Raw genomic sequence first — 27,770 nt, 5'->3', positions numbered from 1 at the left:
TTTTTTATTTATATATTTTTGCACATTTCCAGGGCTGGGTGGATAGCAGTTGCCTAAGCAGTGTTGTCTGAGGAAAGAATTGATTGACAGGTAGTTTCTGAGGCAGGGGACCTGAGTGATGTCCTGTTGTAGGCAGGAAGGGAGGGACCAATGGCTTCATTTCACAATCTGGTTTGTTCACACGGAGGCATGTGATGGCACAGGGTGAGGCCAGCATTACTCTCTGCTCTCAGGTATTTGTTAAGTGAGGGGTGTGCACGGGGAAGAGATAAGAGCCAAAGCCCAGGGTCAGACAGGTCCAGGCAGGCACCCCGCTTCTCTACTACATGTATTTTCTTTCTGACAGTCTTCCTTGCTGATATATATGGTCCAAGTCACTGGCTGTTTGGAGCTAATTATGTAACCATTTCTAGAATTTTTTTCTTTTTCTGTACCATGAATTTAATCATCATCATCAGCACCAGCAACCTCATCATTTGAAATAAAAAACCCTTTCATTTTATTTTTTTCTCCGAGGGCTACTTTCTATGGACATTCTCCAAAAAGCTTTCTTTGATCTACTCTCCATTCCACCTCCAGACGGGGAGGGTGGCCTGCCTCCTTTTACAGCTGCTGGCGTGGCACTGTCTTTGTCATCCTCTTAATCCTCTGCTCTTTTCTTCTTCTTTTTGGTTGCTCAGTAACATGCTTTACTGATTGATTGATTGCCCTTTGACCCTCTGCACCCATTTCCTCCCCTCTACCCCCAAACTCTGGCTATCATCAATCTGATGCTTGTATCTATCTATGAGTTCTTTATTTTTAGACTCCATATGCTACTAAGAGAGATTATGAGGTATTTGCCTTTTTCTGACTTATTTCACTCAGCATAATGCTCTCAAGGTCCATCCATGTTGTCACAAATGGCAAAATTTCACTTTTTTATGGCTGAATAATATCCCATTGTTCCATATATTTCATCCCATTTATAAATCACAATCATTTTTATCCATTCACCCATCAATGGACACTTAGGTTGGTGCCACGTCTTGGCTGTTGTAATAATACTGCAACAAACACGGAGTGCATACACCTTCTTGAGTTAATGTTTTTGTTTTCTTTGAATACCTAGAAGTGAAATTGCTGGATCATAAAGTAGCTCTGTTTTTAATTTTTTGAGGCACTGCCATTCTGTTTTCCATAGTGCCTGCACCAGTTTGCAATCCCACCAACAGTGTGCAAGGGTTATCTTTTTCCACATTCTCACTAATGCTTGTCATGTTTGGTCTTTTTTATAATAACCATTCTAACAGGTTTGAGGTAATATCTCATTGTGGTTTTGATTTGCATCATCATCGTTGTCATCATCATGAGGGTCAGAGAGGTAATTTGCTTTGTCTATGGGGCTTACTGGCTAGTGCCAGGCAGTAGGCAAATCTTCAGACTGCATGTCCCGTAGAAACTCAGAGGAGGAAACCCTGGCCGTGCCCCTTCCTATCTGTGTGAGCTTCAGAAAGTCATTTTCCTTCTCTGTGCATCAGCTTCCTCTTCTGTCAATCAGGGAGAAAAATGAGATGATTTCAAAGGTCCTATATGTGCAGAAAATGTTTCCTCTTCTTGCCTGTGCCCCTTCCCTCCTCAGCCTCCCTCCTTCAGCTAGGAGAGGTACTCGGCCTCTTTCACTCTCTTGGATGATAACTGGTTCATGAGCTGACAGTCTGAGCTTTGTCTCCCTCTTTCTGATGAGAACTCCATACTTAGAGTACAAGAGGTCACCTGCAGTATTTAGAATAATTAAGGGCAAACCAGTAAGTACAATAATAAACAGTATTCTTTGTGAAGTTGTGCCTGATTGAATAATTCCCACCTCATGTTGCAATGGAAACAGCGGTTACTTACAAATGGAGGCAAATTCATTGCAGCTGAGACTGCTGGACCCGCAGCCAATAGCCTCAGTTTAGTGAGACAAGTCACAGGAATTAGGACTCTCATTGGCATTTGGGCATGTGGCAGGTAAGTGCAGAGGTGGTTTCAGTACGTTTACTTCAAGGTGCATTTCATATGCTCTATGCTAGTGGACTGTGTTTTCAAAGACAAACAGAGAGCATGTCAGGGGCATGGATCAAAGTTCTAGAGAGAATGTGAGTGGTCCAAGGATTTCTCAATGGTTCATTTTTGGGGGGAAAGAAAAATCAAACATTATTTGCTAAACTTCAAATAGCAGTTCATAAAAATGCAGATTTTCACTTGGCTAGGATTTGAATTCCTCTGAGATTTTAGAGTGCAGAGATTAAAACCATGAAAATACAGCCACATACCTCAAGGAATGGAAACAACTTCGAAACCCCCAATGCTTCCTTTTAAAAACAATCTCTCTTTCCCCTTCCCATGTTTCCTCTCTCCCTCCCTCTCACACTCACTCACTCACACATACATACTTTTTTCTATTCATGTTCATGCCACAGCCCAGCAGGTTCATTGTTATTTCTGTATTGGACATCAGGGATCACTGGATGAGTCTGTCACTATATCTGTTGGTCACTTTAAAGCCACAGAGAATGCTTCTTGTGCCTAAGGAGGAATTCCTTCTCCAGATATCCACCAGAAACTTTGCAACTGTCTGTGGTCCCTTATGGATTTCTGTAGCCATTTCTCCATCCCTCCTGCTTCTGTCCTGGTTCAAGGGGAGAAGTTTTTGCACTTTGTTTGGACATAGAACTCACCATGGAATTCACTTGACAATTGCAGTCCACTTGTGAGAAAATGCACTAGGATCTCTCAGCATAAGGCCTGGGAAAAAGCATCTAATAAACAATATGCTGCCCTTTATCCATTCCCAACTCTCATTTAGGAGCTGAAGAGCATGTACCCTAGTAGGAGATACTACATTTCACAGCGATATCCATTACTTGAGAGGGGTACTACTACCTCCATCAGAGGCTATTGTAGTGCTAGATGTAACCAGGCCTGTAAGGGCTTAGTCATGGTAAGTGCTCAATAAATTATTGTTTTTATTACACAAGAGTTTACTGTTTTTGACAAATGTTGTACTCAGTGGCTCCAATGGCAAAGTATCATTTAGAAATAGAAAATTAGAAAATGCAAATTAGAAGGAGTGCAAATTAGACAAAGTCCCCCTCTCTGGGAAGAGGGATTGACAAAGCTTACTTTCTCAGGCTGGCTGTTGCTTAGGAGTGGTATGGGGGATGGGTTCTGTCCCCCATCCGTGTCCCCGCTGCACCAGTGTGTCTATAATTACTACTGGGAGCACAAAGCCAGGAGCTCACAGTTTAAGCAAATATTTACCACACTGTAATAATTGCTACAATGTAAGCACATAAACTGTTTGGGCACCAAGGAGTGAGCATGGGCCACTGGGGAAGCTAGAGATGGCTCAGAGACACTGTTTTAACTGAAAATTAAACAATGAGCAGGATATTTTCAGGTGGAGAAATAGCAAAGGTTGGTTCAGGTAGAGGAAAGGCCTGCCCAAGCAGGGGCAAAAAAGCCACTTCTTCCCTTGACTCCTCCCTAGCCCAGCTGGTGGGCGGGGCCCAGAGGGGTGACTGGAGAGACTCCAGGGGGGCTCTGGCTTGCACTGTAAGGAAACCCTCAGTTACATAGGTTACTACTGAGTGTTCTGTGCGAGAAATGGTCAAGCAATAAATGAGCAGTATAAATTTTTCTACAGAAATTACATGTAGAGTTCAAAAATCATTCATTATTATTTAATCAGCAACTTCAAGTGTTTGAATTATAAATCCTGAAGGAGAATTTTGCAGTTGACAGAGAAGTCACAAAATCTTCCCCCATCAAAGACCCATGAAAGTCTTCCTCACTTTTCATTACAGGAAAGAGCCTACTTACTATTAAATGGAAGGAAAAATCTTGTTTCTTGGGTTTTTTAGCCTGCGGTAGATTAAAAACAGCAAATTCAATTTGGATGGGGCCTGGACGGAGATCGGCTGTGCTGTTCCAAGCAGATATCTGTAGGCAGTGCCAACAGGCTACAGCTGAGCCTCATGTACTGAGGCAGGCAAGGAAAACCAAGTGCAGATTCAGCTGCAGAGGAGAAAGCGGCTGTAGTGTGATAACTGAGGTCCACAACTATTCACTCAACAGCCCCTAAGGGCTCTATGGGGCACAGCCCTGAAAGAGAGAACCACACAGCTTTAGCAGAGTGAAGACTCCCACGGCCCTGAGGGAGAGAACCACATGGCCTTGACGGAGTGGAGACTCCTGCAGCCCTGAGAGGGAGAACCATGCGGCTCTGGCAGAGTGGGGACTCCTGTGGTCCGGGGAGAGAGGACCATGTGCCTTTGCCAGAGTAGGGACCCCCACAGCTTTAGGAGATATGGTACTCTGGACTGGGCAAAGGGGGAAGGAAGGAAGGACTGTGTCTGTTTGTGGGTGCTTTAAGGGACTTTAGGATTTTTGGTGAAGACATTAGGTCCCTACTTTAAGTTTGTATAGCATTAAATAAACGTTTCCTTTCCTTTTCACAAATCTCTGGCATTGAGAGACGTCTTTCCTCTGGTGGTGGACATAACGGACCTGGGGGCTTCTTTCAATAATAGTATATCGTCCCCGGCTCCCCTTGTTTGTTCTGTAACAGTTAAGGGTCACATTAACTTTGTGGCTATAATACATAAACACTAAATATAGATGGCATTTAATTTATAAAATTATTTCAACTTTATAGGTGATAAGTGCTGTAAGCATAAGGGATTTGCACCTAATTTTATGTGTATGTGTTTAGTGGCCATCATCACAGGAAGTTCAGTCAACACTGGGGGAGATTGGAACGATGCTTTTTTTTTTTTTTTTTTTTTGAAAAGAGTTTCCTACATAGTCCTCGCCTTATAGGCTTGTTATGAGGATTTAATGAGAAAAATCCTCATAGTCTACTTAGGAAAATGCCTGGCTTATAAATCTTAGTTCTATTGTTATCACATTTCAGACTTACCAATCAAAGTCAAATCTCTTCTTTATGAAATGGGAACTCTGCCTGTTACAGGGGTCAACAGAGGAGCTCAGCCAGCCCTTGGGGTCAGTTGGGGGAAAGAGAGCTCCTCGCCTTTAGCAGAACACTACTAAGTAGCAATAATACATTTGTGTTTGTTTGTTTTTTTAAACTGCAATTTGGGCTTGAGCTCCCAGCACTCCACCTCTGTGAAGGCCTGGGGCCAGGGAGGTGTTCACAGAATGCCTTGTCCATGAATGAGGAGTGCGGAGCCACATTCACACTGCTCACAAGCTCCAGACTCATTAAAATGGTAATTCTCCTTGACAGGTGAGAGCCTGCCAATTACAGAGAGAAATGGGGGCTTCTTGGGGCCTTCCAGGAAAAACAGTCATTTGGATCAAGAATGCTCAAACACTAGTTTCAACAAGTGGTAGTGTAATCTTTACAAATATTCATGACGTCAAAACAGGAAAGGCAAAGAGCATATTTGTGAGCTCTTTGCTTCTTTTCCAGTGAGATAGGCTCTAACTTATACTGACAAGCGCTTGCAATAAGTTTGAGGCAGCCACTGGGAAAACTCTCACTTTGTATTTGTGTCACCCAAATTCCCAGAACTCTGTAAATAAATGGAAACTGTCTGCATTACAAGTCATCACTACTCCCAAAGGCTGTTTCCCATAGCTCCCCCATTGCTATCTACATATACCAATCATCCTTGCTGCATGGAGTTATTTTCCCCCTTTTCTTTCATGGACTTCAAGTATACAGAATGTGATAAAATCCATAGTCATCAAATGCTTTTCATTGTTTCATACCTTCATGTAAGGTGGTAGGTTCATGGTGCCTATTACGTTATGATTGATAGGTGTGTGAGCTACACATGGATGTTTTTTTTGAGATGTGTAATTTTGATTTTACTTAATAGCCTTTATTCTAGGTCTCTTTATGTTAGTTTATCTTACATTTTAATGAAGCAAGTATACTGCATCCCCCTTACTAGTCCTATTTTACAGAGGAGTGATTGGTCTGTCTCAGCTGACACACCAACACTATAGCTAGGATGGCAGCACTAGGTCTCTTCACTGCCAACTTCCAAGAAAGTCCAGATCTTTCCTAGACCGATGGTGTATGCCAAGTGCAAAGGTGAACAGACTCATGCATCTGTTTCCCCAAGCCCTAGCATAGTTCTGGACATGAAAGACACCCTGTAAAACTTTGCTAAATAAATGAAACTATATTCCTGTATCTCCAAAGGATTGCACTCGGCTCTGTGACTGTGGGTAGGTCCCTCATTTCCTCTGGCCCTGCCTCTGCATCTGCGAAATGGAAAATGCACCTAAGTGCTCTGCAAGTGTGAGGACTTATTACCAGCACTCACAAAGAATCTCTTGAATGTACAGGACTCAATCCATCATAACTACCTTTTTGCTTTTCACCTAGCAATGTGTTTATAATTGGCTTCATTTTTTAAAAAAGTTTATTTTTGTGACAGTTTTATCGATTCTGTTCTGGGTTGGTTTTCAGGTTAATCCAGTGCTGCTGTTGGTTTTTTTTTTTTTTTAGTGTCACACATAAATTGGTGTCAGTTTCTAACAGCACATAGCAATTATCTAATGCTGGAGACTTCAACTGGCAGCTAAGGCAAACATATTGAGGTGGGGTTGGGGAGATAAATGGCTGAAGATGGGCTTACAAGCATACACACAATTTTAATTTCTAGTCTCAGCTCTGCCAAGTTCATTCTCCCACTGTCTCCCACTGTCACTGTGTCATAGTGGGCACAGTTACTTTGCATGATTTGCTCTTAACCCTTTTGTCTACCAATTACTGTATTTTTCCATGTATAAGACACACTGATATTTTTGTGTGCATTATACATGAGATAATTTTACCCATGGTATGTAATCATTATACCCATGTATAATGTGCATCCTTATTTTTCCCTCAAAAAGTTGGGCAAAAAGTGCACAATATACACGGCAAAAGAGGGGTAGTACTCATTCATCCTCCTCCACATGTTCATGGGTAGCATTTTCAACATTCCCTACTACTAAATGACATTGTCATCTTTAGCCATCCTTCAAGGCACTTTATGCTGCATCCTTTGTGACAAGAGTCCTTGTAATGCCCCCCAGTTAGCCTCTCTACTCCAGTCTCTGTCAGATACCCACCATCCATCTTCTTAGCAACAAGAGTCAACGACTTCATTCATAAACATCACTACTCTGTCCAAATAACCTTTAAGGGTTCCCCAGGGCCTAAAGAATAGCCTTCTCAAACTTCTTAAAGAAATACTCAAAGCCACCTATTATTGGACCTCAAGCCACATTTCCAGCCCTCTTCCTCCACTGGCTCCTTGCATGCTCTATGTTCCAGTCAAATGCAATACTTGCTGGTTGCCAGACATCCTTTCTTCCTTTACTTTTGCTTCTACTACTATTGTCTAAGTGTGAAGTGCACTTATTCTATAGCTGTTGAAATCTTAATCCTTACAGGCTTAGCTTTAATGCTACCTCTTCTTGGAACCATTTCTTAATTGCTCTCCCTCAGAGTGGGCCCTCTCTCCTCTTTGAATCTCTATTATGACTCTGTGCATCTCTCACTACACTTTTCGCCATGCCACATGTACTGTACTATAGTGCTGTGTATGCGCGCGCTCTGCATGTGTGCTCACAGCAGGGGGCAAGCTCTGGCGTGGCGGAGGTGGGCCTTAGATGTCTCTCCCCTCAGTGTCCAGGGCAGCATCCTGTATGTTGGGGAACCCAGCTTCTATTTATTTACATGAAAGTAAATAGTGCTCAGATCAAGAGAATCTCCCTCTAAAGGCAACAATAAATAGTTCAGTTCTCCATTTATAAGTGACTGCATAATAACATGTGGGCTGTACCTTCTAATGTGCATACTTTCTCCAAACACATAGCCTCCTTTATTCTCACATTATTTAATTCAATATATATTGGTTGAATGCCATGAACTATGTTAGGCCCTAGATAAGTCATATTCCCTGCCTGCAAGGGACCTGCATCTATTCTCTAGATTTTTATTATTACAGTTGAAAATCAGCCTCAGAAAGAAGCTGCTGGCTCCAGACCATATAGTTAGGAAAGCTAAGAGTGAATTCAGAAATCTAACTTCAGAGCTTATTTCTTTCTAAAAGAAAAGACAAGATAATTAGATATTTTTATAAATGTTAGGAGCATATTAGAAGTTATTGACTTTTCAGACATTACATGATCAGTCATTAGAAAAAAAGGCTTTCTGCCCACGTATAAACACATGGAACAGTAGTTAAAAGGTAAGATGTAGTACTCTTTTTGCTTGCTAAGAGTCTGGCTATAATTATGGTAGTGAGGAAGTCAGATAATTGGACAGTGGCTTATGCATCTTTGTCTTTCAGTATTGATGTTTAAGCTTTAAGCTAGTTAAAGACTTTCAAATTAAAACATGTAAACTCTAAGGCATGACTCTGTGAGCCTTTTACCCTAAAGAGTCAGGTTAAAGGAAGCCCTGCAGTGAATCAGAATTTCTTCATGAATAACTCTCAAAGTAGAAATGGGTTTGAGCCAAATTTCCTGAATAATACTTAACAGTCTAAGTTAATAGCAGGAAGAAAATTGAAGAAAAGCTCAGTGTTCTCGTTTGATGAAACTATATTCATTATTTATATAACCACAAATTATACATCTCCTATTTATATTACTTTAGCCCTAGCATCACTAACTGAACAGGTAGAATTAGTTATGCTAATAATGTCTAGAATTAGTTCATACATAAAAATGCCTTAAAGAATTAATTATTCTACTTTGCTCACACAATAATATGTCATCATTATGCAGGGCCCAGACCTGCCACTTACCAGCTCTATGAGTTTAGGTAACTTACTTATTCTTTCTAAGCTTCAGTTTTTCTCATCTGTAAAATGGGTATATTGGGAATACTTAGCCCACAAGGCTATTGTAAGAAGCAAATGAGCAATGCCTATTAAAATAGCCTGTTGAAAATAGGGCAATCTACAGATGTTCAGAGACACTGCCATATTGAATGCAATGGAGTGGTTCTCCAATGCAGTAAGTGCTGATCAAGTCTGTTCTGGAATTTCCCTCAGGTAGTTACACTGTATGGCAGAGAACTCAGGAATAATTCCAGTTTCTAGCCAAAGGCACGGAGTTGGGGACTGAGATCAATCCTGTTTCCACCTCCACCTTCCTGACAACCTCAAAGTTGGCAAGCACGTGGTCAAAAACAACTGTGTGCAAGTGGGTGCAGGGCAAACTTGCAGCAACTCTCCCTTCCTCTCGCTCTGTGCAAAGGTGATTTGGAGCCTAAAGAAAAGAGAACTTTCAGGAAGCTGCTCATTGTAGCCTTTTGAAGGTGGGAGAGTTTGAGATACATGTTCATGTAGGTAGGGGTGGGAAAGACACAGACTAGTATTTCTAGGTACTTATGGGTATATATATTTTCTTTTTTAGTATGATTTCTATTTTTACATAAGGTAATTGAGGCTTAGATATGTTATTATAACTCTGATAGAAGTTGGTCATTCTGTTTGAAATCAAACCTTTCAGCTATGTCTCTGTACCTCAAATATTGGCAAGCCTAAAGAAATTTCTGAGGGGCCTGTTCAAATGCAGCTCTCCCACCACCACCCACAGGGACCTTGATTCCACAGGACTGGGAGTGAACTGGGCATCCCCATTTTATTTTATTTTAATTTTTTAAAAGGTAAAATAGCTTAAAGCATTTAATATCTAAACAAATCAATCTTAACAGCAGTAGTCACAAAATATGCTTAATATAGAAACCCACATTTATGTCTTTTAAGAAAAAGTGTAAATTGTATTTTACCTCAAAACATATATTATTAACCCATGTAAAGAATCTGCAGTGGTCAAAATCACAGTGAATTTAAATAACTTCAGAATAAAATAACCTTAAGTACCTTATACTGCTTTGTATCAAAAACATGTTTATAACTTCTTGTAAAAATAGTCTGAGGCAACTAGTTTTTCTTTTGTCCTTTAACAGACATGTTCAACATTATGGGCAACATTCTTAAAAACTTAAGCTTCAGACTCTTAGACATTCGAATACTATGGTCCCCTTTTCTTGATGTGGGAGGTTGAGTCCACTGGGTGGGGGGAGCATGGTAGACAACTTAAATAAGAGCCTCAGCTGATATTAATATAGGTGTTCCAGGCTATCTATCTATCTATCTATCTATCTATCTATCTATCTATCTAACCAACCAATTCTTCTCCTAGTGAATATTCCTCATCTCTTCTTCCCCTCTACAGCTATTCCATGGCTCTAGGCCTGGCCTTCTCCATGTCTCACTCACTGGCATTATTGAAGTAAACTCTTGCTTTCTAGGGTTGCTTCCTTTTGGAAATTTCATCCACACAGCAGCAGAGCAATCTGCTAAAATCCTATCCTCTGCTAAATCCGTCAAAGGCTCTCCACTGGCGCCATGATCTCCCTCACAATGCCCCTCTGTCTTCTCTGCTGACTTGAGCAGCTCTATACTGATGCTTTTGCTTTTTAACATTAAGTGTTTTTTGCTTCCCAGAGCACACAGGGCTGTTTCCTGATTTTACATGCTGTCCCCTCTACACCATTCTCAACATCCTTTTACACCTGGTTAGATTTTACTTGTCCTTTAAGCCTCACTATGGATGTTATCTCTTCTAGGAACTTTCTTACGAACTCCAAGAGAGACTTAAGTATTCGAGGTCTTGGTTTAAATAGTACGTTGGGCTCACTTCTCACTCAGTGCTTTCTAGATTCTTATTTCCTAACATGTTTATCTCCATAGAATATTTTATGATCCCAAAAAGCTGGAGCCATGTCTTATTCATGATGTTCTTCCATTGTTTCAACCAGTACCTGGCATGTAGTATGGCCTCAACAAATGTCTCTTAAATGGAAGCCCAAACAACTGAAAACGTTAGAGCGGAGGAGAGCACAATGAGTGAGGATTTTATTGTTTCAATTTACCATACTCCTGCCAACATTAACTAAATGAAAGATTTAGCTTGATTAAGCAATGAAAATAACATTGGATATGAAAGGTATTTATTCAATTTTACAACTTTTGTAATTTTTCCTCCCAATGATGAGGTTGACCAAACATTCAAGTGTTAATATAAAAAGCAAAAAAAGTGTCTTAAAAATAAAATTAAGCTAGAGAAGATAGAAAAGCTTTTATAAACTAAATCACATTGTAAAAATGTGTGTGTGTGTGTGTGTGTGCGTAGTAGACAGATTTTGTCAGTTATAAAGTACACTAAACTTGGTATATAAGATTTCAGTTCAATTTGGTAGTTTCCACAACAGTACTTTTTGGACTTAGGAGAGAGATGACTGCCAAGAATGAGTATGCAAGAAATATATGAGGAACATGATTTATTCTCCATTACTTTCCACAAACAAGCAGTTTCTTCAGTAATTTGACAAATAAATACTCTATGGGGAATAAATGAAATAATGTATACTTAGTCATTCAAAAATGTTAACTGACTTCAGTTAGCTTTTGGGGTTCAGATGGGGATTCTTCTTACATATATTAGAGAAGGAAGCTCAATTACAGGTCCCTCTGAGCACCATCGGCAGAGAAGCCACTAGCACATCTTTATCAGAGAATTCTCAGTTTGCTGCTCACATACTGCTCAGTGGGCAGGGAGCTTAACATTTGGACAGATGTGATTATCACATTGAAAAGAAAATGTAATGAGTTAGAAACCATCACCAGGCTGGGCTAGCAGTACTTCAGAATTCCCTGGACAAGCCCTGGTTAAAACCACACTGTATGCAATGTGGAGAAAGAATCGGAGAGAAAGACCACAGCCAGGGAGACCAGTTAGGACACTGTTAGAGGGCCTAGAGTAGGGAAGTAATAATAACACAGAGGAGGAGTCTTTTCTGAGTTGATGAACTCTGAGGGGAAATGCTGTCTCCCTGATGCCTATGGAATGGAGTGGGGCTTTCCTTCCACCCTGAATCTCTAGGTCACTTCTGGACATTTGAGCTCTTCGCTAGGCTTGGGCCATCCAAAGACTAGCTCTATCAAGGGGATTTCTTTTCAGGGCAGTAATGACTTTCCCTTGAAATCCCAAATGTCACTTTGGAGCTGTTACAAAAGCAACTCTAACAACTCATAGTGAAGCAAGCATAATTCTTATCTTGCTAACAAAACAGTGACTGTCTAATCACTTTTGATACATGGTACAGTGGCAGACTCTGCTACCAGCTGTTTGTGTATCCCAAACAAGCAGGGTGTGAGAGACATGATTCTCAGTTTCTTCATCTGAAAATGACATAGTAGGAGTCAATGGCCATCAGGGAATTTCCAAGACTCTGTGAAACAGAACTAAGATTTCTCATGCCAGCTCCAGTTTGATTTGGGGAGACTGCCATCCCCCCATCACCATACTTTATCTCTGCCCATGCCCTCTCTTGCCGTCAACATCCCCTCTTAAACGGATCTCAGGCTTTGGAAAAAGAAACAAAATATTATTAGGAACCATTAGGTCAAATGTTCAAGAGTGACAGTCCTCCCCAATTTCTTTAGCAACAGTTTCTCATTTTCCTATCCCTATGCTGCTATTTATAGTTCAGATTTTCAGAATCTCACACCCAAAATACTACAATAGCTTTCTCAAACATCTCCCACTGTTAGTCTCCAACTTCACCAATCTGTCACAAGCCACACTTGCCAGATTGATTCTTTGGAAACCTACTTTTGATCACTCACTTCTCTTTCTTTTAGAGAGAATGAATTGCACGGCCAATATGTGTCTGGTAGATAACATGCTAGGTACTAGGGGCAAAGAGATGAGTGATTTGGGGCCTTTGTCTGGGAGTGACATTTGGGTGATGATACAGCTACATTCAGGGGCAAGCCGAGAGGGAATCAATGGGTCTGGCTGGGTCACAACCCTCCAAATTCTTCACTGTCTACACTATAAAGTACAAGTGTCGCAGAAAATGTAAGACACCAGAACTGACTTGAGTCTAACTTTCCAGGCTTGAGTCCTTTTATTCTTCTTCATATGCTGTTGCTTGCAATGAAAGTAAACCCTGCTTTATTTTCTACATATCTTGTATCCTATTCCTACCCCACCACCCATGCTTGCAAATTCCGCTAATCCTTCAAGGCCCCCCAATTCAAAATCCTTTAGCTTCCGTGACATTATCTTCTCTACCTCTGAACTTCAAAGCAAGTTTCCTGTCTCTCTTGTCTGGTGAATACCTTCCTGTCTACAGGGACTCATTCTTTCCCCTGGAATCCCTGTTCCTTCATGGCAATTACCAAGACTTATTTGTCTTGGTCCACATTGCCTAGCAAGCTGCCTAGTATTGGCACTTAGTAAAGGTTTACTGGATAACTGAATGAACATGTTTGCCAAGACTTGTCCTCTCATTTGTTCTGATAGACCACAGCAGAGAAAGTGTGTAGCTCATGCTCCCTGTAGAAATGGTCTCAGTCAGAAAAATAGATCATCTTCCTCCTCTCAGGCATATATTTAAGTTTATGCCTTAGCTTTTGACAAAGCTAACCCCAACTCAATTTACTTCTTCATTTTTCTTAAAAAGCACAGGTTTGTCATGGGTTTAATAAGGAAGAGAGTAAGCTATAGTGAACAGATAATAGGTTTTGGGATCACACACAGGTTCAGATTTCTTCATCTCTCTAAGCCTCAGTTTCTTTAAATATATAAAGAGGGAATAAAAAATTTTACTTTGAATTTTGTTGTGATTAACAGAGGTATGTAAGCTGTCTGGGTTTTTACAATGAACACTTCAACTACTTCGAATAACATTTATCACCTCTGTTTTGTACCAGCCTGTGGGTAAACAGGTTAGTTATTTATTTACAGCCTACCTGACTTTAGAAAGGATTTATAATACAAAGAGGACACATACATACTGCATACTGCTGACATTTAGTAAGGATATTGATAGCTCTCTCATACTCTCTCCAACATATATTTCCTTCCTTAAATTGTAATGATTTTTATATAAAAATCAAGCAAAATTTAGCACAAGTCACTAAATCCTGATTTTTTTTTTTCTGAAGATCATACAATTTCCTAAATATCTTAATAAGTATTAATAGAATGACTGATTCGGAGTTAGAAGAGCAAAGAAGGAAATTAAAGGGGTAATTAAGTTTTCATCACAGGCTAGTTTGAATGGACACTCATGAGGAACTTAGGAGTGAGATCTGGGGAATGCTGATGGTTCTCAAAGACACATGTCCAAACAGATGACCATTTGGACCTTAGGGGAAGGGTGGCATTATCTGGGTTACCGACACAATTCTCCACTTGTTTTTGCATGTGTAGACACAGACTTTGTGAAGGTACATGGAAGGGAGAAAAACTCTGGGCATTTCATTTGTAGCAAAGAAGTACTTTCAAATGGAAGGCCTCCGATTTCCTCATGGCTACTCTAAAAATTCAGTAAGCTTCAAAGCTTATAGCCAGACTTTCTAAGCAAGCTTCCTGACCTTCCAGACATTTTTAATCAGCCCATTTGTTAAAACCCCCACCACACCCTGCACACCACCCATCTGGTGTCCCTGATCTGCTCGGCCTTCCTCCAACATGCCTACAGTTTCCACCTTCATGTTCACGCTGTTCCTATGCATGGCAAGTTCTTACTCACATTTCACGGTCTTGTTCAAATGACACCTTTTCTTTGAAGCCTTCTCTCCTACCCAAGGAATAATTAGTAACTCTCTTCCTCTTCTGTCATCTAACAGAAAAGGTACAGTGTGAAGAAATGGAAATGTTCTGTTGTCAAAATGATCTGAATTAAAACCTGACTCTTGCATCTACCAGCTGTGTGACCTTAGGTAAATTAGTTCATCTTCCCAAGACTCTGTCTCTTGATATTGAAAGTGAAGACTGTGCCCTGGCTGGCGTAGCTCAGTGGATTGAGCGCGAGCTGCGAACCAAAGTGTCGCAGGTTCAATTCCCAGCCAGGGCACATTCCTGGGTTGCAGGCCATAACCCCCCAGCAACCACACATTGATGTTTCTCTCTCTCTCTCTCTCTCTCTCTCTCTCTCTCTCTCTCTCTCTCTCTCTCCCTCCCTCCCTTCTCTCTCTAAAAATAAATAAATAAAAACTTAAAAAAATAGTTAAAAAAAGAAAGTGAAGACTGTTAATTCTCTAAATTTACTAGGATCACCAGTGATATTGTAGTCATTATTTGACTTCCTCTATTTTTCTTTGTGAGCTCCCTGAGATGAGAGACTTTGCCTTTTTATTTATTTTGCTGGTCCACACAGCACCTAACACAGTGCCTGGTATTTTACACCATTTAATTTTTTTTATAAATCAGTGGATAGTTCAGGAAAAGTAATTCAAGCACTGATAGGTCAATTAACGTCTAAATGCTTCTGCGAAGTGCTCTCTGGTCATCCCATGCCCATTAATTTGAATTCTCATAGCCTTTGTCATAGCCTGCTTTACACATACTACTTGATTCTAAGCTACTTCAGAATAGTAACATGGCTTTCACTCTGATCTTGGGCGACATTACACAATGCTCTGTAAATGCCAGCAAATGATAGGATTATTTAAATACTATCTTTTTTCTCATTCCAAGGAGTCATCCTCTATAGTTCATGCTAAATTTACTTCATGGTACCAGACTCTGAAGCCTCTATAATGGTAACTTATTTTTATGGTCCTTGCCCTTGGCTCAGATTGAGTGGCATCTTGTGAGCCCAGCTCTCTGCACAGTTTGTCTCCTCTTTCTTCAGGGCACTTTCTCTCGACTATCCTTTGCTTTCTACTTTTGGACAAGAGTCTTCTCACTGAGGTATTGTTCTTATGGGGATTTGGAAAACTTTGGTTCATTACATCTGAATTTATTGACTCATAAAGGATTACAGCTGATGAGCATCTTAACAAATCGTTGAATCCAGGCACATCAAGTAGAGAACAATTCCCAGTGCTGTGTTAGGCATGACTAATCAATCATGGCACCTTCTTTTCCCTGCTGAGGTCATGTATGGCCTGAGGCCTCAGCACCATTTTCAACACACTATTCCAGGTAGAAGCTAGCAATCAATCAGTCTACATAGGAGATGAAACTTGTCTGACATACCTGATGTATTTCAAAGTTATTATTTTACTAATGAGGCCCAAGGAGCAGTGTTTATTTAACCCTCCTGGCTTTCAATCCAGGGTTTCCCTTTCCACAGGATCACTACTTCTTTTCCAGTAGTCATTCGAGTCTTAGAATTTATATTGTATGCATTGGTGCATACTTAATAGTATTTAAAAATATGAGTATCAAAAAGACATCTGGGCTCTCATTGATGTTATAAGCTCTTGAAGAGAAGGGCCTATGTTATACTTTGAATCTTTCACAGGTTCTAGCTCTGTGTTTGGCACATGGTAGATATTCAAACAAAAATTCTTTGGTATATATTAAACTATATATATGAAACAGGAAAGCTATCCTTAAATTTTCAACAATAATCACTGAAAAATCCTATCCCCTTGTTTATAAGCAGGATTTATTTAAAAGGACTTTATGCATGATGACATACACTTTCAATTTTTTTAAAAAATCTTTATTTATTTATTTTTAGAGAGGCAGTAAGGGAGGGAGAGAAACATTGATGTGAGAGAGAAACATTGATTAGTTACCTCTTGTACATGCCCCAGCTAGGACTGAATCTGCAACCTAGGCATGTACCTTGATCAGAAATCGAACCTGTCACCTTCACTTTGTGGGATGACACCCAACCAATCGAGCCACACTGGTCAGGGCTGCTTTCATATTTTGTTTCAGAGTAATAACATATGTTTAAATAAATTCCCATCTGAATGTTGTAGAGGAAAGTAAGTTATCAAATTAATGAATGGGCTGCCCAATAAATTTTTCTATTAATACTTAAAAATACAAAGGGCAGTGTTATGGTTTGGGGCTCAAAAGTCCTGAGAAATGGTAGATTTTCTTCTTATTTTCATATTGGCATATATTGACCATACTTGCAGTTCTTTTTGATGCTGACAAGAATTGTTATAATAGAAAAATAAAGGAAAGGAAACCAACAGAAAGAAAATAGGAAGAGAGAAGGGGACAAAGGTATTTTATAATATAGCAAAAAGATATTAGTATTATCATTTAAAGTAAATTTAAAAAGCTGCAAAACCCACAGATAACATCATACTTAATGATGTCCTTTTAAATAAACCCTGCTTATAAACAAGGGGATAGGATTTTTCAGTGATTTTTGTTGAAAATTTAAGGATAGCTCTCCTGTTTGTTTCATATATATAGTTTAATATATATCAAATAATTTTTGTTGAACACCAATCATGTGCAAAACACAGAGCTAGAACTTGTAAAAGATTCAAAGTGTAACATAGGCCTGTCTCCTCAAGAGCTTATAACAGACTAAAAGCTTTCCCCTTTAGGTCAGGAACAAGACAAAGATGATTGCTCTTGCTTCTTCTATCCAACATTGTACTGTAGGTTCTAGCCAGGGCAATCAGGCATGACAAAGAAATAAGAGTCATCCAGATGGACTGGAAAGAAGGAAGATAAAACTCTCTTTTTACATGACACGATCTTGTATACAAAAAAAATCCTAAGGAATATACCAAAGAAAACTATTAGAACTAATAAATGTATTCAGCAAGGTAGCAGAATATAAGATTGATATACAAAATAATTATTCTACATACTTGCAATGAACAATCCCAAAACACAATTAAGAAGATAGTTCACATGTAGAAGAATGAAACTGAAACCCTACCTCATACCATATATAAAAACTAACTCAAAATGGATCAAATAACTAAATGTAAGAGCTAAAATTATGAAACTCTTAGAAGAAAATGTCAACATAAATCTTCATGACCTTGGATTAGGCAATGGTTTCTTAAATATGACACAACACATATTTAGAAACAAAAGAAAGAATAGATAAACTGGACTTCATCAAAATGGAAAACTTCTGTGCACCAGAGAACATTATGAAGAGAGTAGAAAGATAACTCATAGAATGGTACAAAATATTTGGAAAATACATATTTGATAAGAGATTAATATTCAGAATATGTAAGGAACCCCTACAACTCAATAAAAACAAACTAATGCAATTTAAAAATGAGCAAATGATCTGAATAGGCATTTCTCCAAAGAAGATATACAAATGGCCAATCAGCACATGAAAAGATGCTCAATGCCAATATTATTAGAGAGATGCAGATCAAAACCATAGTAATGTACCACTTCAGACCCAATAGGACAGCTATATGCAGAAAGACACATAATAACAAGTACTGGGGAAGATGTAGAGAAAGTGGAACTCCCATACACTGATGGTAGGAACGTAAAATTGTACAACTCCTTCAGAAACAGTCAGGCAGCTCTTCAAATGTTAAACATAGAGTTATCATATGACATAGCAATTCCACTCCTAAGTATATCCCAAATGGAAATAAGTGTATGTCCACAGAAAAAACTATACACAAATGCTCACAGCAGCATTGATTCATAATGGCCAAAAAGTGTAAATAATCCAAATATCAATCAACTGATGAATAGATAAATTAAATAGAGGTATATCCGTAATGGAATATTATTTGGCAGTAAAAAAAAAAAAGGACTTACACATGCTACACCGTAGGTGTACTTTGAGAACATATATAAAGTGACATAGGTCACAAAAGACCACATAATATATAATTCCATCTATATGAAATATCCAGAATATGCAAATCTCTAGCAACAAAGTAGATTAGTAGCTGCATAGGGCTGGGTGAGGGTCAGAGTGCAGTTGGAGGAAATGGAAAGTGACAGTTATAGGATCTCTTAATGGGGTGACAGGATGTTCTAACATTGTGGTGGTAGCTGGATAATTCAATATACTAAAAAACCTTTGGAATGCATATTAAATTGGTGAACTGTATGGTAGTGAATTATATCATTAAAACTGTTATAACAAAGATACACGTGCATACCAGTAAATATTTTAATTTTGGTGACTACATTTCATTTGTTAATTCTCTTCTATGTCTGTCACAACAATCCATGTATTCACTTAGAATATGCATATTTCCATCACTACTGTCTTAGCTTTATAGTGTGTAACAGACTAGACATATTTTATGATGAGCAGGTATCTTTTATGAAATCCATCCTTTTAGAACATTTTAATTTAAGAGAAAATAAATTTTAAAATTGAAACACCTAAATTGTATTTTTTCTCCTTCATTGTAGTCATTATATCACCTTCATCAACACATGATTTCTGCTGACCGCTAGCAGCTTTACCCCCTGGATTTACCATATCTACCAAAATCCACTTCATCAGAAATCTCATCATTACTTTTAGCAATAGATTTATAACAGTGCTCTACTGTCTGGTAGCTTCATAATTTGTTTGCTCCTGAAAGCCTAAATGTTATAGTTAAATCCACGGCAACCAAGAGAACTTTAATGTTTTGATTATTTTGTACCTACCCCTTTTGAATCAATCACTCCAGGCTTTGCATTGAACTTCACAGTCTTCAATCGGGCACGCTCCTTTCTTTCCACCCTAAAGGAAATTGAAAATAAAGACTCTTTCACATGACCAGTCATTTATGATTAAGTTCCTCATTAAATGAGGAACACCTCTTCTTCCTATAATACAGCTCAAATAAAATGTGTTCTAAAATATTTCTGTTTCCTTGTTCAGCATAAAAAGTCTTGGTATAATATCTTTAACTAACACGTCCCTTGGAATTTCCATGTTACATGCACTGACAGTAACAGTATTTGGAACAAAAAGGGAGAAAAAACAGTATTTGTCATTTATATGCCTGAATAAATTAATAAAAATTTATTTCAAGAAATCATAACCCCTAGAGATAAACACCTGAAGTAGAGGTTCAGTAAACTTCTTCCCTCTTCTCTGAACTTCTCACCTCTTCTTTCCTTTTCTTTTTGTTTCCTTTTTCTTCCCTTTCCTTTAAGAATGCTAGGGAATTTACTACCTTCACCTCAAAACTAAACATGTTATAGACAATTGTGAATTTTTCCTTCTCCCCAGTGTCCTTATCCTATCACTTTGCTGCAGATTTCATCATTTTACCTGCCATGTCATTTATTTGTCACTTATTGAATGCCTACCCTGTATCAAGCAGGGAGCTGGGGAACAAAGAAAAAATATTTTAAAAGCTTGACTGTAATAAATATAAAGACTAATAATGCTGCATAATAAGACTATTGATAGCAATGTGGAATCATACAAGTATATCTCATGGAAGGATGAAGAGAAGTGGAAAGCACTGAGGTGGTCTTCTCAGAGGAAGTGTCAATTTATGAGGCTTGAAGGATGAGAAAGCTTGTCAGGAGGAAAAGTTCAGATAGAATTTCCCAGACAGGAGAAACAACATGCACCATGACCTGAGGTTATACACAAGCTTAAGGATGTAGGAAGATTCTGATACTCAGTACATACAGGATGGGGGTGTGAGGCTGGTCGTGGGGCATGCTTCTAAAGGGTATCATCCATCCACACTAAGGATTTGGTTTTTTTTTCCCTTGGGGGACCTCATGAGTTATTAGAGGATATAACACAGGAAAGTAATAGAATAGATTAGCAATCTATTTATTCATTTATTTACATTTTACTTTTATCCTCACCTGAGGACATGCTTATTGATTCTAGAAAGAGGGGAAAGGAGAGTGCAAGAGAGGGAAACATCAGTGTGAAAGAGACACATCTATTCATTGCCTCTTGAATATACCCTACTGGGACCAAACCCACAATGTAGGCTTGTGTCCTTGTTACAGAATGGATGGGGGAAAGGCTGAACAATATAAAAGACCCCCTTTTTCCTCTGGGGTTCCCCCCTCGTACAAGGTTCTCTTTGCCCACTGCGGAGGAAAGATGCCTCTCAATGCCAGAGATTGGTGAAAAGGAAAGGAATTATTATTTATTTAAAAGTTATACAAACTAAAGTTCTTTAGAATACCCACAAATGCACACAGTCCTTCCTTCACCTTCAGCTCAGTCTGGGGTACTGTGTCTCAGGAAAGAAGTAGAAGTCCATGATTCAGGCTCCCATCACCATCCACGTGGCGAAAGGGAGCACTTCCAAAGCCGAGTGGTCCTGACTCTCACCCAAGCCGGTTGGTCCCTCTTTCAAGGTGCCAAAGCCTCGTGGTTCCTCTGCAGTTTCATTTCTGGCTCCTCCCACCACTGGTCACAGATGCCAGCATTCCTGGCAGGTGTGGCCCTGTGGTGTGGAGCCAATCATTTCCAAGCTCTTTTGGACCCCATTACAAATCCCTGTTTGGGCCCCACCTCTTGGCTGCACCCTGTTACATCCTGACCTTACAGTAATCAAACCTGTAGCCTTTTTGTTCACAGGACAACATTCAACCAACTGAGCCCACTGGTTAGGGTTACACCAGCATTTTAAGTAAATGACCCTGGTGAAGGAGAAAGATAGACTGGAGGAGAGAAGGGACAGCTGGAAGCAGGAGGCCTATTTAGAAGATATTGCCATAATCTAGGCAAGAAATGGTAATGAGGTGGAGGAGAGAGAAGGGCTTGAGAAGTACTAGTAAAATAAAAGTTCTAAGACTTGTGCCTTGTTTGAAGGTTGGCATTGACAAAGAGAAAAAGGTAGAAATTTAAATATCTCCTTAATTTGTTTTTCAGTTTCTCCAGTGAGACACGATCATTTCTTCCTTTGGGCCATAACAGCATTTAGTTGTACCTCCAGGCCCATATTCTCTCATTTCCTTGAGTTTCTTCATTTTGCATTGCACATGCAAGGCTCTGTGACCCTTGAGGATGGGCAAGCCCACATACCACTCCACAGTGTGTTCTAGCAAGCTATTCAATAAAAATAATGTTCACTGCAATGCCTGAACATGACATTTTGTTTAAATATGGCTAGCTCTTATTTCAAAAAATGGGGAAAGAAAAGATAGAGAGAAAAAAACCTAAATTTACAGAAACTTAATGATTTCTGAGATCTAAGCTATTCATAGATTAATAATGAACTGTGAGCTCTTTTGTGCTTCCAGCTGAAACCCAGTGAGAATCTGGGTTTCTATAGTTACAGAATGGAGTTTCAGAATATATTTGTTTCAGTGTGAGAGTAGAATATCTGAGTGGAAACAGCTGAACAAAACTTTTCAAATCTAACCTCAGATAGTAAGCAATATGGTCCACTGAGAGTTTCTACTTGCACCCAACGTATGACAATTGGGAGGAGAGCAAGGACCCTGCAGATAAGGTAAGCTGCCAACTGGAAAGATGCTCAGTGAGAAAATGCCTTTGCCGAGCTCCTTCAGCTTTTCTCAGTTTTTATCCAAGAACAAATGCTCATTCATATTCATTTCTTGGGATTTTTTTCTAAAACTGCCGTTATAGCCCTGACTTTCTCCTGGCTTCGTTGCATCGACCAGTCTAATTATGGAAAAGACTAGTTCAATAAATGTTGCCAAAATGACTGTAGCAGAGAAACAATACATGTCTATTTGATCAGGCTGTGCAAATTCTGCATAAACCCACAGAACTCACCTGCGCCACAAACATGTATAGTATTAGGGTCAAGTCAGTATTCTATTCTAAGAATTGTTTGGCCACAGTATTCTAATTTTCCCCCAGCCCCTGGGTCTTAACTCCATTCTTTTCAGATTTCTTAAGAATTAATGGTCTATCCCTTAGTTCTTAAAAGGGTTGCAGAGAATGTTGTCAGGTGGATGAACAGACAGGCAGACACACATAAACACATGTGCACAAAATGAATGTTTGATATGGTGCATTATTAATCTTCAAACAGGCAATAGACTAAGTAAATAACAATTTTTAAAGCCTTACTACATAGGTGGCCTGGTATGGTTCACTCATGAAGGAAATTGGAAAGTTTTGTTTTCTACTTGGGTTGAAAGTTTCATTATTAATGATTATCAAGTGGTGGCTGAAGCTTTAACATATAATTATTAATAAAAATTTCCTTTACATGTATATCATCTCATTTGTTCCCCACAATAGCCAAGAGATATAGGCATTACCAGCCCTATTTTATGGCTGGGAAGGCTGGGACTTGAAGCTTATCCAATTAGAAAGTGGCAAAAATAGCGCCTGAACGTGTACCTGTTAACAGCTGACTTTGGTCACTGTCCACATCCATTGTTTCAGAAACAGCGTTCGAGGACATTCCATATCTCCCTTATCCAATTAGAATTCTCAAAAAACACGGTATTTTGAATGGGTCATACCTAGTGTTTAACTGATTTCTCTCTAGCAGTCTTTTTGCGTCACTGAAACCCCACCGTAGTCTTGCTTTCTCATCACTGAGGCCCACATTTCTTGCCTCTTGGAGTTCCCTACAAACCCTCTTCTTGGTAGCAGTAGTTACAGCTTCTTTTTTTTTCCTTACCTCCTTCAGTCCTGTTCTCTCTCTTGGGGCTTGTTGGGATGCATGTGGATAGCTTATTGCTGAAATGAGAGTGAGGGCTGGGATATATGGCCCTAAATAATGCTGTGTTCTTTTGAGCACCAAAAGCTCAAAATCTGAAGGAAGGTATTTACCTTCCTTATTTCCATCATTTGCAACTGCACAAAAGTATTGGAATCTGTTTCTTTTAAAGCTATTCTAAGCCCTTTACCTACAATATCTAAAATGTAGACAATGATCCAGGGAATGATCTAGGGCTTAAGATAGAGCTGGGAATATATTAGGTACTTAATGAATCTTGTTGAATAAATGAATGAATAAATGAACCCTCAAGGAGCTTACTGGTTCTAGACCTGAATGTGAAAACTGAGACTCAGAGAGTTTAAGTGACTTCCCCAAACAACAAATGTTTCTGATAAAAAGTCGTTCATCATTTCACTACTTTGTTGCTTGGCATCACCTTCTCTAATTATTTCACTAAGTAAGACCCCTTTGGCGGAAATAGGTGATATGAGGGTCCATAACTCTTTACCTAAGGGAAAGGTAGACTGAGTAGTGATGAGAAGGACTGATGTACTTCTCACACACTCAAGAGAGGCAAGCAATTAATTAGATTGTTTAAGCAGAAATAATCCTCTCCTCCCTCATTTGGTCACTGACCAAAATACTGAAAATATGAACTGGATGGCAAAATCTGAGCAATCAATTCTGACACCTACCATCTCCAGAGTACCAAATGGTCATGTTTTAATGAGTTCAACTGTCTCCCTCTGCCCTCTCAGCCAATTCCCATCTGGCACTTTTAGGTTCTGGCCAAACACACAGTGAAGTCAGGCTTGGAGCACTGGGTGGTAGGAACATCATTTGGCACTGGGTGCTCCTTTGCCTGTGCTCCAAAAAGCCCTGTTGCAGGAAGAATTAAAATGCCATCCATGTTGCTGGCCACAGGCTTGCTGCGAAGGCTAGGTGAGTAAACCCTTATGCAGTGCTATCTACAAGCTGTCACCTGAGAGCCCAGGTGACCAGTCACTGTGGGGTAATGTATAGATACTTGGATTAGGAGACTGTGGGAAAAAATCTAAGCTTGGCCACTCACAAGCTATGCAGTCTCAGAAAACAAAGATTCTATGCTAAGAGTTCAAGTTTTGAAATCATAAGCCTGGGTTTGAATTTTGCCTCTACCACCTATTAGCTCTGTGGCTTAGGGCAGGTCATTCAGCCTGTTAGGATTTCAGGTTTCATGTTGTTAAATTAGAATGTTAACACTGTGATCAAAAATTATGGTGGCCCTGGCCAGGTAGCTCAGTTGGTTGGTGGTGTCCCAATGTGCCAATGTTGTGGGATTGATCCCCAGTCAGGGCACATATGAGAATCAACCAATAAATTCATAAATAAGTGGAGCAACAGATTGATGTTTCTCTCTTTCTTTCTCTCTCTCTCAATAATTTATATCTATATAAATATGAAAATTATGGTGAATGTTAAGTGAGATAGCACAAGAAAATTGTTTAGGATGGTGTCTGAAACACAGTAAGAACTTCTTAGTTGGCAAGGGCCCCTGGTATATTCTTGGTATAGTGGGAGGCCATCTAGTCTTACTACTAGGGAGACCTGGGTTCAGCCAGTGGCTGGCTCTGATCCTTAGTTTCCTTATGAGGGGTTTGTGAAGATTAAGCGAAATCTTACATTTGAAAGCACCTGGCTCAATACACAGTCAGTGCTATCATCAGAAGGAATCCATCCCTCTGTCTGGGGGATCCAAACCTGCTATGGACTGAATGGTTGTGCCCCCTATCCCCTGCCAATTCATCTGTTAAATCCCTAATCCCCAGTGTGACGGTATTTGAAAGTGGGGCCTTGGGAGATAATTAGGACAGGAGGTTGGAGACATAAGTGGGATTAGTGCCCTTATAAGAAGAGACATGTGAATAGACAATCTCTCAGCCACGTAAGGACACAGTGAGAAGGCCACTTGCCAACAAGGAAGAGGGCCCTCACTGGGAACCCAATAAGCCAGCACTTTGAATTTAGACTCCCAGTCTCTAGAACTGTGAGAAATAAATGTCTATTGTTTAAGTCACCAGTCTGTAGTATTTTGTTATGGCAGTTTGAGCACAGTAGGAGAGTACCTTTATTTATGACAGGGCCCTCATTGCTCTAATTACAGTGAAGCTGTGCCATAGCTACATGATGGTCCCATAAGTGTTGCTCCAGACATTGACCTGATGACAGTCTTTGGCATATAGATGCTGCTCAAGCAATGCTTGCTGAATTAAATTTTTGCAGTCTTACTTTTGGAACCTTGGGCGGTAGGATTGCATATGAATCAAGAGCATCAATTCTGCAGCCTGAATTCAAATCCCAGTTCTGTCACTTACTGGCAGGGCAATTTCAGGCAAGTTAACCAATCTCCTAATTTATAAAATGGAAATAATAATATCACTTCCTTTATAGGGTTGTAATGAAGTTTAAATAAGTTAATTATAAAGGGCTTAGAACAGCATCTAGCATTTCTTGAAGTGTTTTGGTAAATAAAATTTATTTGCCACCTTCAAAAAAATGTAGAGGGAAGGCAGTAATTTTCATCTTGGTTTTACTAGGATGATTAAGTGGAATAATAAGAAAACATTTTGTAAAGGGAAATATCCCACACTGACATCATCCATTATGAGATTTTTCCAGATCAGCTCTACTATCTGAACTATGCTCATAAAAGGGGTCAGGATTGAAAAAAATAACCCCAATCCAACAGCAAATTGTATTTCTACCAACTGCTATTTATTTTGAACTATAGTTTTAAGATGCTGGATATAGTATGAAGTGAAGGTGCCTCATTTGAGTAAAGTATTAAAGAGCAGGCTCAGAATAGGCTCATGACAGGTTTTAAATTGCATTAAAATAAGTGAATAAGAACTCTTTATGGGATATGATTTTAAGTGATTCTTACTTCTTTGTTATACTCTTCTTTTTCCTTTTGGAAAAAATTTTTCCAATTTTCTACAAGATATGTGTTACTTTTTTAAACATATAAAACAACAACGGGAACATACCTGGAAAGAATTAAAATCCTAAGGAGAAAATTTTAGAGAAATTACAGTCACATGTGTTCATACATCTATTCACATACAAGGGGGGAAACCACTGGACTCTCATGAGATAGAACACAAATAAATATCAATATTATATTCACCTGACAAACATCTTTCCCAGGCCAGCTGTAGTATGGTTGTTAAAATGGTTTTCACCCAAAAAAGAAAGACAGCCAGGTAGAAAATCACCTGAAGAGGAATAACACCAAGAATGCTTCCTGGAGAAAAAGGGATGTGTAATCCAACAAACGAGGGACTATTGACAAGACTGGTTAGAATCACAGAACTGTAGGGTGGGAAAGAGGCTGAAAATTGTACAGGTCAACTCTCCCATCTGAAACTTGAATCCCTTTTACAATTTTTCCACAACATTGGATCTTCTATTATCAGAATCACCTGCAGGAACTTACAAAGAGTACGGATTTCTGGACCCACTCCAGATAGACTAAATTAGAATCTTAGAGTGTATGTGTGTATATGGGGGGAGGTGTGGAAGAGGGTCAGGGAAGCCGGGGTGGGCATATGTAAGCTTTTATAATGTTTCCCTGGTGTGAAAACCATTATTTTAGTTTACGATCTTCCCTGGTAATTCAGACCTTCTCTAGTCAGCTCCTACTTGTAAAAGAACTTCTTTAAAATGAGCTGAGGGACTTTGGGTCAAGATGTCAGCATAGGTAAAAATGGCTCACTCCTAGCACAACAACATCAGAATGACACTCAACTATTGAACAACCATCACTCAGAACTGTCAAAACTGAGTTGAGTAAAATCTGACAACTATGGAATTAAAGAAACCATATCCACCCAGACTGGCAGGAGGGGCAGAGATGTGGGATGGTCTGTTCCTACATCCATGTGAAGTTGATAAAAATCTGGGAGGGATATCTCAGGAGTGAGGAGACCCAGAACCATACCAGGCCCCCCAGCCCAGTGCTAGGAAAGATAAGTCCCCAAAACCTCTGGCTGCAGAGCCAGCAGGAACTCAGTCAGTGGAAGAAGCTTCTAGAATCCCAAGCAATTCCCCTTAAAGAACATGGACATACTCAGAGTCACTCCTTCTGAGCTCCAGCACTGGGGTAGCAGCTTGAAAGGTACCAGTGGCATACAGAACTGACATGTCTGACATCAAGGTAGGAGCTGGGGGACAGTTTTTTGCCAGACAGAAAGGCTAGCAGAGGCCATTATGCTTTTTCTGAACCCTCCTCCCACAGAGCCACAAGGCCAGTGGGTGACATATGTGAGACTCCATCAACCTAGCTAACAATGTTTGCTCTGCCCTGGAGATCCCCTGAGACTCCTTCCT

At 39.6% G+C, this 27,770-nt stretch overlaps 1 protein-coding gene across 29 annotated transcripts in view; it reads right to left on the bottom strand.

Moving 5' to 3' along the window:
- Nucleotides 1-27,770, bottom strand: part of DLG2 (discs large MAGUK scaffold protein 2) — a 1,904,207-nt gene that overhangs the window by 43,310 nt on the left and 1,833,127 nt on the right. For all 29 annotated transcript variants that reach the window (XM_036030125.1, XM_036030122.1, XM_036030121.1 and 26 more), the window contains one exon: nucleotides 19,438-19,513. In XM_036030125.1, the coding sequence (XP_035886018.1) occupies nucleotides 19,438-19,513 (76 nt within the window). The remainder of the gene's footprint in view (nucleotides 1-19,437; nucleotides 19,514-27,770) is intronic.

Source organism: Phyllostomus discolor, chromosome 6 (assembly GCF_004126475.2).
Source record: "Phyllostomus discolor isolate MPI-MPIP mPhyDis1 chromosome 6, mPhyDis1.pri.v3, whole genome shotgun sequence".
Classification (NCBI taxonomy): domain Eukaryota; kingdom Metazoa; phylum Chordata; class Mammalia; order Chiroptera; family Phyllostomidae; genus Phyllostomus; species Phyllostomus discolor.
This window is presented reverse-complemented; position numbering and strand designations above follow the sequence as displayed.